At 36.5% G+C, this 15,099-nt stretch overlaps 1 protein-coding gene across 1 annotated transcript in view; it reads left to right on the top strand.

Annotated features, from left to right (window-relative positions):
• Positions 1-15,099, top strand: part of LOC594771 (activated CDC42 kinase 1) — a 40,071-nt gene that overhangs the window by 20,000 nt on the left and 4,972 nt on the right. Inside the window, exons 6-10 of the mRNA XM_030986779.1 lie at positions 3,284-3,375; positions 10,824-10,950; positions 12,673-12,819; positions 13,496-13,596; positions 14,694-14,888. Coding sequence (XP_030842639.1) covers positions 3,284-3,375; positions 10,824-10,950; positions 12,673-12,819; positions 13,496-13,596; positions 14,694-14,888 — 662 coding nt within the window. The remainder of the gene's footprint in view (positions 1-3,283; positions 3,376-10,823; positions 10,951-12,672; positions 12,820-13,495; positions 13,597-14,693; positions 14,889-15,099) is intronic.

Here is a 15,099-nt window from a genome sequence, read left to right as displayed (position 1 = left end):
TCATCAAACAGCTACATCTACATCTACATGTACATGTACAGTATAATTCAATATTTGACTTGCATTTAAATGCAAAACCTACTGTATATGGCAAGATGCACCAAGACTATTAAGTACTGTACGTGTATTTCTCTGCACTATTTGCTTAAAGGGAAATTAAAGGGAAGTTCATACAGTGGGACTATCACAATGTTGGCTAATATACATGTATCTGTAGTAGTAAAGGACATATATATGATTGGAGTATATCCAATCAGTGTTTGTTAAGTCATTGAAAACACATTGTAGCTTCCCTGTTTATACTTGCATTCCCATGCCAACTTTAAAGGGAAACATCAAGCTTAAGTTCTGATGGCGATTTTTAAATCAGTTTACCAAACTAATGAATTGGTTGTATCAATAATCATACACTTTTTTAACAAATATTTTATCTAAATTGTTATTACAAGTTATGCATTTTATAATGCCCTGAGTACTGCAATGTACATTTGTAGGGTTTAGAGGGCATTAAATGCGCAAGAACAAATTTATTTGATCAACTGTTTAAATACAAAATGTCATGTAAAGGAAATTGGGTAAATATGATGTCATATAAAATACAAGTGTTTACTTGAAGATTTGTTTAACTTGTTTCCTCTAATATCTGAGATACAGGTACATATACCAGTATTTTGATTGTGACATGATATTGGATATTTATCAAAATGTCTATTCTACACTGTACACGTCTAAACAAAAAAGAGGTACAGTTACTCCATTATTACACGTACAATGCAGGAACTAACTTGAAAAACAAACAAACCCACAAACTTTTCTAAAGATGAAGTTCTAATAGATAATGACATCAAAAGTCAAAACTGAAAGTAGACAATTTTTGGTATTTATTTATTGTGATTCATCGACCACAAAGTCACACTGTTAAGAAAAGGATAACGTGTGGGCATCAAATAGAATCTAGTATAAAATCTATTTTGCATGTAGAGTACATATTTACGGTATGTGGCTTTCTTTGTGGTGATTGTTGACACAAATGCTTTTCTAATCCTGTTGAGAATTATAATTCTGGGCCAACATTTGGATATCCATGGATATCCACACAGAGTTCACCATTTTACGCATAGTTTACAAAATATACCTTTGGCATACACTGTACATAGTACACATGTAATACACTACACAATTTTGCTTTGTACTAGTGTAGATTTCAGCAGTATCCAATGCAGTATAATGTTTATGTGGAATTTAGAAAGTATGGGTCATGGAGGGGGGGGGGGTATTATAAAATTGAATAGTAAACAAAGACTTTTGAGTTTTGACCTCATTTATTTGTGAACTTGACAGTTGTTGGCTGTTACATGTACCTGCGTTTATCAAACAAGTTTGATAGTAAGTTTGAAAAGCAGATTTTGGAATAAAGAATACATTCTGTATATACTGTTTATCTACAGCCTGTTAAAGGGCAATTCAACCCTTGTAATAAATTCATCTGTATGAATGCAGAAAAATAAGATATAAACAGAATGGCGAAAGTTTGAATAAAATGCAACAGTAATGTAAAAGAAATTTATGAATGTATTTTGATATGAGATCACTACTGGGAAGTCTATGTGAATCTCATGTTGGTAGTCTGGTCTGTTGATTGTGACGTACCGGTAGTCACAGATAACTCTCCATTTTGTCATGTACAAAATATAATTAATTTCTGTTCTTCCCCAAGTGCCTTTTCCCTTGGGGCACTACTCAAAATATACACTGTACTATGGATAGCATAAAGGTTTTCTGAAACAAAAATTATACTTATGGCAGATTTTCATTAAGTGAAGCACAAATAATACAGAGATCATTTTAAATCTAGAATATAGCAACTTAAGAATAAATGCTTTAGAAATGATAAGAATCACTCGCGAATTAGGTGCTCAAATCAAGAGAGGAAGCATTTCGGTATTGTTCACTCACTACAGTACTTTATTTATCATTTCAACAACTACTCAAGAACTTGTAGAGCTGATAGTGTTTTGCTTCCTTCATTAGGTTACATCAGATCATGCCAGCTGCCAAGTATGAAGTACATACAGACATCCGGTCCATTTCCTTTATCAATTGAAAGTACCATATTTAGAACCCGGAACTACTGTACTAGAACCTAAGTAGAGAGTATTGATCAGTAGGCATGTTTAAAGGTAACAAAGAGATAAGACTAAGAATTGATTTTAGGAAACTGTATTAAAGTTACTAAACACTCTTGAGTTACATCAGATCATACCAAGCACGAAGTACATGCAGACATCCGATTCATTTCCTTTATCAATTTAAGTACCATATTTAGAACCCGGAACTACTAGAACCTAATTAGAAAGTTTCAAGAATAAGGCATGTTTAAAGGTACAATGTATCAAAGAGTTAAGAATAAGAATTGATAAGGAAACTGTATAAAAGTTACTAAACAATCTTGAGTTCTGGTTTTAAGACAAAAAATACTAGCAAAAGATTGCAATAATCTTATCACCAAATATTTATAAATAAATGGTATACATTTATGTTGGCTAAATAATTTTTAAAGAAAACATGTCATTAAATTGATTTTTAAGTGAAAAGACGAGTCATTCCATGAAATGTTAGGATAAAAGTGTAAGTCCATGCCTCGTACATTGTCTACCAACAGCATTGTTCCATGTATACATGTTTGTGTTGGTGATTTTTAGAGGATGCAGTAATTCATCACTTTTTTCTTTATGTTTGGGTAGCATAAACTTTGCTGTAAAATATAATTATCTAATGATAACAATTTACATGTACACTGAGTCTTTAAACAATTTTGTTTTTCTTGAACGAAATTTTACCGCAAGCTATCAAATTATATCTTAAAAAGGTATTAGGTAACTTTGCCTCTGATTCTAAAAAAAAATCCTGGATTTAGCTCATGCTGCAATCATAATTATAAACGTTTAGGTCAGAAATGAATCCCATGACTTTTACAAGCCAATTGCATATTAGATTATCAAGATATTTATGAATGGGATTCGAAATTTCAGAAACCGTTTTTCCCCAACGTTTTTGAACAGCTTTTATAACACTACAGTCTAGTGGGAAAAATGAGTATGGTAAAACCGGTCACTCAAAGATTTTTAATTTTTTTGAAGCACTTCATGATCATTTTAAAGTGCAATTTTTTTAGGGCTTCAATATTACACCATATCACAAACACTGATAGAACGTAGGGCCATGCATCTCATATTTAACATTGTTAAACGATGCCTTTAAATTTGTCCTTGTTATCTTTCAGGTGAAGATAGGTGACTTTGGACTAATGAGGGCTCTCCCATCGGCTACCAACTATTACATCATGACGGAACACAACCAAGTACCTTATGCATGGTAAGAGCATCTGTGAATTGCTGTTTGGTCTACAACCAGTTCGTCTACTACCCAATTGGTCTATTCCCATATGGTCTACACACAGCCTGTTTGCTATCTATATGGTTTAATAATCATGAAATCATAAGTAATGATGATCATCAAATGATTATTACACCTTATAGATATTAGATGAAATGCGCATTAGACGAACTGGGAATTACACCTACTGGAAATTAGACTAAATGAGCAATAGACCAAATGGGTAGTAGACTTATTGGAGATAAGACCAAATCGAAGTTAGACTAAATGACAACTATTTCAAATGGTCATTAGACCAAATGATAAGTAGACAAAATGATTATTAGACCATGTGGAACGAAGACAGGGTGTAGACCATATGGGAATAGACCAATTTGGTAGTAGACGAACCGTTTGTAGACCAATATGCTTATAAACCAGTGTCGTCATCAACCACCGAAAAAAAAGGATGCATTCAAGGTCAACTGTGACAAACCTACTTCCTTGAAGGCTCAATCAACTTTATTAATTCCCAAATCCGACAACAAAGCAAACGGAAGAAAGTTTCATTAGCTTTGTTCACACAAGAACATGGTAGTTTTATAATTCATAGTTTGCAAAAGCTTGAAGTTATAAACATTGTTCCAATAACAATGACAAGGGCAGACCTGCCAACCAGTACGATTTAGTCGTTTTTAGTACGATTTTTAGAAGCAAATACGACAGTACGATTTTCCTCAATAAAATATTATTTTCAAAAACAATTTTTTTTTTTTTTTTTTTCTTTTTTTTTCTTCAATTTTTAAAATATTTTTTTTATATATTTTTTCTCCTTTCTATTTTCTGTGTGTTTGTGTACCATTTTCAATGGCAAAATACCCATTCTATCCTGTAAAATATCCTACATGCATCTCACATCAGCAATTTTGGGATGTTCATTGGTTCATCGAACACAACAGTGGTGACGAAACCATGCATATTCAACCAATGATCCATAAACAAAATTATTCCTGTATGTAGGAACTGTAAGACGCATTGATCCGCGTAACAGTCCATGTTTATTTTTAAGAATACAACTTTTGTCAGTAAAATACAACTTATGGGATTTAAGAATACAGTTTTTGAACTCCAGAGGTTGGCAGGTCTGCAAGGGTACTCATGTGACCAAAATAATGAGTTTCCAAAGGTCTAAACTACAGTACATGTACGAGCTGGTGTAATCTCGAGGCACATTGCATTCGCATGGCCCATAACTTTGAGTGAGGACCTCCGCTGCTAGTAGTTATCACGCATAACGGTACCTTCAGATTGCTTGTGCTTTAAATACAAGTACGGTAACTACAAATGTGTCACTTGACTCACTTCAGAGTTAAAAATCATGACCTTAGGGCAATTCCACGGTAACGGAAGGACACTCAGACAAGATTTTTGAACTTCAGGTTCATACTAAAAGAACTGTTTTATTAGTATAAGATGTGAAACAGTACAGATATAATACCTATATAAGTGCCTTTAATTCTCCCCCAAAAAATTGTCATTATAGTTAAGTAGTTTAAGAATGTGCATATTAATTATCTCGGTAACGGAAGGACATAAAAATGGACATGGTTTTTCCAGTTAATTAGTGTTTATCCAAACTTTGTGAAGTTGATGAAGCTTTCCACTTGACTGAAACACATTTTGTTCCCCATAGTTTAATACATACTAATAAAACATTTCTTTTAGTATGAACCTGAAGTTGAAAAATCTTGTCTGAGTGTCCTTCCGTTACCGTGGAATTGCCCCTTAACTTAAAGTTAACAGACTGACTGTCATGTAAAAACCTCACTATTCTCTGGAGAAAAAAAATCCTTAACTGCTATCTGTCATTTTATGGGCCAGGGGTAAACTAAGTTTCATTGCCAAGCTTAGAATATGTAGTTTTAGGAAATTAACAATAAAACAAACAAATAAAACAGAATATCCATTATGTACATGTACAGGTGTATGGATGGTGTTGAGCTGATGGTTCAATAATTTTGTGAAAATCTTCAGCAATTCTTGAAATACGCTTATACCAAGTGCAAAGACTATAGTAAGTTTTCTGCATTGTATTTTTTATGCTCCACACGGTTTACAATTTGAACGTTAGAATTAAATTTAAATTACAATTTCATATACATGTACATGTAGTCCCATAAGAATGTGAAAAAGTTTAGCGTTTTAAATTAAATCTATAATCTATATAATTCGAACAAAAAAGTGCTTTGAAATCCAGTGCCTCCCACAATCCATATTGAGCGTGTGTTTTCCAACAAATACTATCCACCCACTTGCTTCAAATCACATGACCACTGTACATACATCAGGGAAATACATGAGCATATCCACGAGTATGGCTTTGCAATTTGCAGGAAGTTACAGCATAGAATAGTAAGGTTCACACGACATTCTGCTGACTTTAAGTTTAGGTTAGGGTTTTAAACCTCTAAGTTATCTTGTGGTTAGGGCCCTTGCGGATGCACTAGTGGGTATGAATCTTTTAGTTTTGATTCTCAGAGTTATAAACTGCGGGTGATCTTCAGGGTAATGGGATGACTACAAGCGAGGGGGGGGGGGCGGGGGGGGGGGGTGAGGGGCAATTAATTTTGCAGTTACGCCAGTTTATAAAGTTACTGCTTGCCCTGCTTGTAGTTCAACATTATGAAAAAGTAGTTGTTTCAATCCAGTATAAGCCCTTGCCGTTGTTTATAACTTTGCAGTTTCTCAAACTTGAAGTTTAAAGCCTGTCTGTACTAGTTTGGCCAGGGGGGGGTTTAGACCTCCCTGCAAGGTCACTGACAGATGCTTATCTCATCAAATCAGCTCTCAATTAACATAAGGGAAAGGGGATCATGGGGGACCAACGGTCACCGATTAGGTATTTTTTGCTATATAGAGGGCTCAAGTATAAGTAGTGCAGTGGGGCTTAAAACCGTGATGGTTTCATGTGAACATAGCTATTGTCAATCAGAGAGGTCATTAGAAGGGGAAAGTCACATTTTAGATTGGACTGGCAATCAGTCTGGCTTGCTGGCTTGATACGTCCTGCAGCTGTCGTCCCAATCCCATGATCACTCACCCACATCTTAGCCCTCTACCAACCCGTTACTTAAAGCCCCACTGCACTACTTATAGCTGCTAGCTCCCTCTATATACACTGTACATGTATAAAATGTAGCAAACAATGCCTAATCAGTGCCTTTTGGTCCCCCATGATCCCCTTTTCTTATCTTAATTGGGAGCTGATTTGATGAGTAACCACCTACAGTACTAGTGACCTTGCAGGGAGGTTTAATCCCCCTGACCATACTAGTACAGATGGGCTTTAAAGGGGAAGTCCGACCTTTGTAATATTAGTTCACTGGAATGAAAGCAGAAAAATCAGAGAAACGGAAGTTTGAAATAAATTGGACCAATAATAAGAAAGTTATCATTGTTAGGAATGTGAGATCACTATTCTGCTAATCTCAGATTGGCCATTTTGTCATTGGATTGTGATATAGTGATGGAAAAACTCTCCTGTTTGCCACGTACAAAAATATCCCTTACACAATGTATGTCGGTTTTTCTCAAGATCCAAAAATTCCAGATCACAAGATTGGTTTTCTCTGTATGGGTGAAATTTGAAGCCTTCATTTTGTACACAACAAATAAAGTGAATAAAACACTGCAAGTTGCATAACTGAAAAGAAAATTTTCTGTAATTTTGCTTATAATAAATGTTTTTACCACAAATTATGATTTTTTCACAAATTGTGATTTTTGGCCATCTACAGGTGTACAAGTTTTTAGATTTTTTGCCATGCAAGTTCCTGCAACACCTTTTAAATATATGTTGTCCTTCACATATTTTGGGTATTGGTTCGAGAATGAACTTTATATTTGAGCAAAGGTGCCACTGTTTTACCCATTTCACAAGGGAAATTATGAAAGAGTGCTCCACTGTCAAAAGTACATATCCATTGGGATAAATTGACCTGTAGTTTTGATGACCTGGTTCTGAATATTTCATGAAAGCTTTGAAACAGGAGGAAACCCTGCTACTGTATCCTTCCTGCTCTCAAAACCTGTAGTGGAGTTTTTATTTTCTACCTTGGAATACTGGTACAACAATTATGCATCTGTTTTATTAAGTACATTTACAAATTTATGCGACAACGAGCCTAATTCACGGAAAATTATTTGCTGGGAGGGACTGTTCTTGGCATACTTTAAAGCAAGGCTGGCAAACTAAAAAAGTGAATAAATACTGATTGAAATTATGTGTTGAAATAATGGTTTGTTAGTTTCTTTAAGTTAAAGAAGACAATTGTTTGAATTATGTATTTTCATTGATTTTGATTAAATCGCATTTTAAAATCAAGGTCTATTTTTTGAAAAAGCAATAAAAGATAAATTTGAACTCTGATTCATACATGTATGTATTATTATTGATATATTATCTTTTTTTGTTAGGCAAGCAAATGCTTCTCAGGCTTTAATACAGAACCTTTAAGCACAATACCGTTAAAGGTATCAAAATAGGGATATTTATTTAAGATGGAACAAATTGAACATACATTGTACCCTCCCCCCCCCCCCCCTCTGTCCTGTGAATGATGTGCAAATCATGTCCTTGTAGCATCTGTGATAACTGATTAATAACGAAAAGGTAATGCATCATTACTGAGTAAATAGGATCTTACATAGGGTATTTCAATTCACCGTTTTTAGCTTCACGATGCCCAACAGGTTATTATGTTCTAAAATAGATTCATGCACACGTCATCATGACACCACTATTGGGAAATATGACAGGGTGCAGCTTTATTTTTGCTCTCACATTTATAATCGCGATATCATTTTTAGAGAGCCCCTAACATTCATGTACACATGTATACCCTTGACTCATCTGTTAAAAAGGGGGAAACATTATTAAAAACAGGGAAGATTGCTTGTCTGCTTAAAAGGAAATTGCAATCAAATTGAAATAGACAAACATGATGTCATGCACTTTACAATCAGATAGCATGTTTGTTCAGGAAACTCAGACCTTATCAATATGATGTAAAGCCTAAATGTTGCTCATTGGAAACATGTGTGTGGACTTAAACATGTTTGTGTCATGCTATCTTAAATGTACATCTTTCAGAAAAGACCTGTTCAGAATAGTAAATTTATATGAAGAAACATATAAAGAAACGTTGTTTGAAGAATCATCTTATAGCGAAAGGGGCGTATGACTAGATGACAACAATGCATAAAGAAACTCGTTTTGCAGGGGTCAATTGACATGACAGCTGAGTGAGCTGACCAATCGTTATTGCATGCTTATGATAAGCGCCGCCTATTATATCTGATTTTCATATGATGTAACATTCACATTCAGACTAGACAGATCCTGATTCTGATATTGAATGTTCGTTTGAAACGATAAAACAGGCGTTCGCTGTATGACGTTTCATTATACACGTACCTGTACTACATGTATGTTCAGACTTGGAAAAGTTAAGTACTTTGATATCCTATAGCTATATACTGTAGCCTACAAAGGATTTTAGAAGTCTGAATGCTGGGATAATGTGCCTTCTCCATTTTGACATGAACAGAAAGCTTTCAATACCCTTCAAACTTCAAAGGGTATTTAAAGTCCTCTTTTCATGTCAAAATCACTCCTAGATGAAAGGAGCTAACTTGTATGCAGGCAGGGAGGGAGGGATTTGATGAGGAGCACATGAGACATCCCAAGTCCCAATAATGCTTGCTTCCCAGCCAACTGCCATTGGCAAGGGGCTATTTTAGACTTACACTTTCTCCACTAAAGGCTGGGAAGAATGAACAAGTCTTTAGTCACTGTTTTAACCAAAAGCTGGTATGACAAGTAGATATCACCTCTGACAAGATAATGCTAAAAGCCAAGGCTTCCATCTCCACTGTTGGCCAGTGTTTTTGACTGATTAGACTATTCTGAATGGTGGAGGGGAGGGGAGGGGAGGGGAGGTGGAACTTCCTGGAAAGGAAGGGTGGTGTGAAATTGCATGCTGTCAGATTGCATTTGCCAACAAGGTTGTAGCCAAAAAATTCAACAAACAAACATTTGATTTTTTTTTTAAAGTCTCTAGTGTACATTATGGATTTACTGACAAAGCATTGATAGTAATAAATTTGCCTTGAAAATAATTTAATGGGGGATTCAAATCCCTTTCCTATTTAGCAGTGTCCCATTGGTGGCGCACACAACTATAGGGCACAGATTGTTAAAGTTTGATTTAATGAAAAGAGACTTGACAAGCATAGTAGAATAACCTTGTAGTCAAGATAATGTTTGGCTATGCTATGTACCTTTTGTTGTTAAAATGAGATACACAAAGTTCCAATGGTACTTCTACATGTACATATAGCTCTGCCTTATACTGGCTGTATACAATGTATGAAGTTTGCAGATGCGGTTAAAGCCCCTCTAAAGTGTTGGGAGGGGAGGTTTTGGGTTGGTGGACGAATCATAAATCTAATCCTCCAGTGAATTGGAAGTTACATCAACGAAAACTTGATGGCAAAATTTCACTTAAATTGTATTATAATGTGAAAGAAAGCACATTTCTGCAAAGATTTTCAAAACAAATGTTTTTGAAGTCGAATATTGATGACAGAATACAACATCTAGGTTTGCTGCCTCAAATTACAGTATTCTTTTATCAATATTTGTCTTCAAATACATTTTTTTGGGGGAGGGGGATTAATATTTGCAGAAATGTGTCTTAAATGACAGCTTCTTTCACATTATGGTACAATTTTATTTAAGTGAAATTTTGCCATCAAATTTTTTGGTGAATTTGGAGCTCCAGACACTTTAGAGTGGCTTTAAGAGGGGTAACTTCCAATTCACTGGAGGATTAGATTCATGATTAGTCCACTAGCCCCATACCTCCCCACCCTGCCTCCCCACCCTGCATACAATAAGAAGAGGCTTTACATTTGTATTGCTAGTTAATATTCTTCTTCTTAAAGATAAAGTTGAGTTCTGGTCATGTGATTGCATTGTGAAAGAAAAGGTGTGGAATGGATCAGAAAAAGTTGATCATGTCGCATGTAAGTATTGGTGTGTATTGCAAGTTTCTGGAGTCATCAAAATCATAATAAATTTTGCCCAGTTTTGGCAAAGTAACAAGCACTGTACACAGAAAGATGTATATGGGACTACACAAATGGTGTCGGGGCTACCAACCTTGATTTCCTTATCTTTCTTTGCTCATTTCTCAGCCAGTATACATTTACTACCAAAATTGTTCGGCAAATTACATTTATTTGTAATCTTGAACATTCAGTGTAATTAGTTTTGATTGATTATGTGAGAATTAATTTTCTTTTTTTACCAGAACTCTTTATCTTTAATATTATAATCGTTATCAATTGGATTTGTTTTGTTTTCCATTTTTTTCTCTGACCAGGTGTGCTCCAGAAAGTTTGAAGACCAAGCAGTTCTCTCATGCGAGTGATATGTGGATGTTTGGTGTGACGCTATGGGAGATGTTTAGCTTTGGGGAAGAGCCTTGGCTGGGATACAATGGAGCTCAGGTAAAGAATACATTGTCACTATATTACTGCTACTGCCGCTACTGTGATGACTACCCCCATTACTACTACTACTACTACTACTACTACTACTTCTACTTCTACTTCTACTACTAATACTACTACTGCTACTGCTACTACTACTGCTGCTACTGCTGCTACTACTACTGCTACTAATACTACTACTGCTACTAATACTACTACTACTACTACTACTACTACTACCACTACTACTACTTCTACTTCTACTTCTACTTCTACTTCTACTACTGCTACTGCTACTGCTACTGCTGCTACTGCTGCTACTACTACTGCTACTAATACTACTACTGCTACTAATACTACTACTACTACTACTACTACTACTTCTACTTCTACTACTACTACTACTACTACTACTACTACTACTACTACTACTACTACTACTACTGCTACTACTACTACTACTACTACTACTACTACTACTACTACTTCTACTTCTACTTCTACTACTACTACTACATGTATTGATACTTAAGTGCTGCCGGTACTGCAACCACTGTTACTATAAACACAGATGATACTACTAAAATAAACTTTACTACATCCAACACAATTAATAACCACCACCACTACTATCATTGCTGCACTATCTCTACTACCACCAACACTGCTAGTGATGTCACTACTAATGCCACTACCACCACTACCACCACCATTACCACCACCACCACCACCACCAGGACAACTATTATTACCATCACCACTATCACCAAAGCTATTACTACCACCAGCACCACCAGTACCACCCACACCCCACTACTATTTCCAACCCTACCATTAAACACTTCTGCTAACACCACCGGAGAAGACTACCAGTAATAACAATCACCAACATTGCTACCATTATTACCACATCGCAACTAGGTCTTATACCACCACCACCACATCACCACCACCACCACATCCCCACCAGCACTACCACACCTATCATAACTTTTCTACCACTGCCACCATGTACAACCCCTGCTACCATTACAACTGCTGCTACTACCTCTACTTTTACATCTGATCTATAAACTGCTCCTAGTGCAACTGCTATTCATACTTCCTTCATCAGTGTTCTCATGAAATGAGCAACTGCTCATTCTCTTTTTACATAGCGGTTCAGGGCATGCAATGCCTGTAAGGATTCCCTCTCTGCCTAGACTTTACACTAGAGTGTAAGTGAACACACTCAATGACCAGTGGCTTATTTCATAAGGAGTCTACTTCTTCACCTACTTCTTCACATGTCAAACAGTTACAATGATGCACCTGGGGGGTGTTTCACAAAGACTATAAGATCAACTTCAAGTTGGACTTAACTATGGCAGGCCTTTCATGCCACTGTTTGCTCTCACCATTTACTGGCATTGGTCTCTCAATGGACATACAAATCATGGTCACAAATCTACAGAATTTACATTTTTTGACAGTTCATTATTGAAGGAAAAAAATGTTATCTGAAGATCATAACGGTGAGAGCAACCAGCAGCATGAATGGCCTGCCATAGTTAAGTCCAACTTAAAGTTCATCTTAGTCTTTGTGAAACACTCCCCAGTTGCCACTAAAGAAGCTCTGTAGTTGCTAACCCACTAACTACTGAATTCTTTCATTCCCCATAGGTTTAACACAGGGACCACCGGTTTCAGTAGGCAATGTGTTTAATATAGATTCTTCTATTCCAACCTTGTCAATATCAGATTCTTCAGAAGATTGGGAAGGAGGGCGAGCGATTACCCCGGCCTGATCACTGCCCACCAGGTATCTACAGTTTGATGGAGATCTGCTGGCAGGCCAACCCTGAAGACAGGCCCATGTTCTCATCGGTCAAAGACCAACTTGACAAGGTAAGTGAGAGACAGGGCCCTTGCTGGTTTATCAGTTGGTAAAAATACCAAGGGGGCGGGGGAGGAGGGGGAAAAAAAAAGCCAAGGTCAAATTCTTTCCATCAAGGGTACAGACAGAGGTAATAAATACATGTTTGTCAATGCATACTTTCAACCTTTCCTTTAGTTCTCCCAAGTCACCCCTAGAACATTTAACACTGAGTTGCTCATAGCAAGGATGGGGCCTTTAGAAAAAGAACAAAAATACCCATATTCGTCAATGCATATTGTCAACCTGCAATTTCTTTGTGGAATGGACTTTATGCCAGAGTAGTATACAAATAATACACAGCAGTGAGGACATTCGTAAGAATTACCCACACAAGGTACCTTCGGAACAGTCTAACATGCCCGAGGCGGTAGCCGACAGTCTTTGGACTATTTTGAAGGTACTGAGTGTGAGTAATTTTACTAATGCTCGGACAAATGATGTGTATTATTTGTTTTATCAGATTATGTTTTATTTGTTTTATAACATGATTTTACTAATGACTGGTTGTTAGAATTGGATAATGACTGGTCATTATCCAAATTACGTGTTAGACAAAATAAATGCTTGGTCATGTGTACGCTTTCAACCAATCATTTGATTTGAATCCACGTCATCTTATAATATCTTTTCACTGCTGCTTTGTAGATGAAGCCGTTGGAGATGAGAGTAACCAAAGACCTACAATTTGATGAACCCGACAAGCTAGAATGCGAGGAAGGACAGATCATCACAATCATCGATGGCAAGTAAGTCAATGTTTTAAATGTATAATATTTCCACACAATACACGTGACATTATATGAAAGAAATATGAAAAATTGAGCTTTTGAATCAATGGTTTATTCCAAATGTATCATGACGTTCTCATTTTTCTTAGAATCAGCAGGAAAAATTGCATTTCATCTCGTCAGATAGTCACAAGGTTTGAGCACCATGGCAGAATTTTCAGGAAACTTTGATTTTTGCCAGTGTGACTGCAAATTTCCTGACAATGTTCCATATTTGCCGGCGTAAAGGCCGCAGTATTTTTGGAAGAGAAAACATCAAAAAGTCGGGATGCGGCCATTACAGCGAAAGAGTAAAAAAAAAAAAAAACTCAAGTCAAAACCAGTACGAATTTGCACATATGGGACTATGAACGGTACAATAGCTATACCACTATGGTACAGGACATTTCCACACATCTTACCAACAATTTTATCTTGCATTGTTGACATGAATACGAAAATACATTGCTAAACCAACATTTGCCGATAGATCTTGACCTAAGTTCGTGCCAATGCATTGCAAAAGTAAAGGAAGGGACCATTTAACGGAGCTGCCGCGAAGCATCAATCTGAAGTCGCCATTTTGTTTTCCATTTCATGCAGTTTCGCATTACATCGTACATTGTGGTAGGGGGTATATATTGGGACACCAAATCTGCCCACAATCACTTTTTGAGCTAAACTTCCGGTAAATTATAAGAATATTGATGAATTTGGTATCAGTTTGTAAAAAAAAATAGTGTTTTACGAGAAAAATTTTCCTTTTTTTTTTTTCTTCTTTTTTTTCTTCCCTTTTTGAAATGTCAAAGTTGGGGTGCGGCCTATGCAGCGATAAGGCCTTATCGTCGGCAAATACGATAGTTGAACTTTCCATATATACTCCTATTGAATTGTGAGAAATTAAATTCCTGTAATTTTTACTCCTGTAATTTTTTGTCAGTGTGACTGCAAAAGGTAGGCGTATTCCTCGCAAGCTCCTGGCCCCCGTGCCAGGATGAATCACTTGCAATGAAATCTCTTCAGAGTTTGTGCATTTTGACCACACATACTACTATCCCTTTTTTAATAACACACAGGCCAGAGGAGAATTGGTGGCTTGGGCAGAACATCCACACCCACAAGATAGGACGTATCCCTCGCAAGCTCCTCGCCCCCATGTCTGGAGGGATCACCGGGGAGGACATCAGCAAACCTATCAAATACAGCTTCATACACACGGGCCACGGAGGGGTGGACGGCAACACGTGGGGACACCCGGACAAGATCGATGAGTGAGTGCATGATAGCTCTCATAGATCATTCACATATATTAAACAGGAAGTTCACCCTCTGTTATTAAGTTGGTTTCAATGGAAGCTTTATTAAAACCCACTTATATCAGGATGGACTTCCCCTTCAATTTTCATTCAGTTTATGGTTTTATTCCTGCAAAATAGCCACAAAGCTAGATTAACCTCTTCTGTGCTGTGGGCAGTAAATACA

This window comes from Strongylocentrotus purpuratus, unplaced genomic scaffold (assembly GCF_000002235.5).
Source record: "Strongylocentrotus purpuratus isolate Spur 01 unplaced genomic scaffold, Spur_5.0 spur5_scaffold_16, whole genome shotgun sequence".
Taxonomy (NCBI): Eukaryota; Metazoa; Echinodermata; class Echinoidea; order Camarodonta; family Strongylocentrotidae; genus Strongylocentrotus; species Strongylocentrotus purpuratus.
The sequence above is the reverse complement of the archived record's forward strand: the minus strand, read 5'-3'. Positions and strand labels throughout refer to the sequence as shown.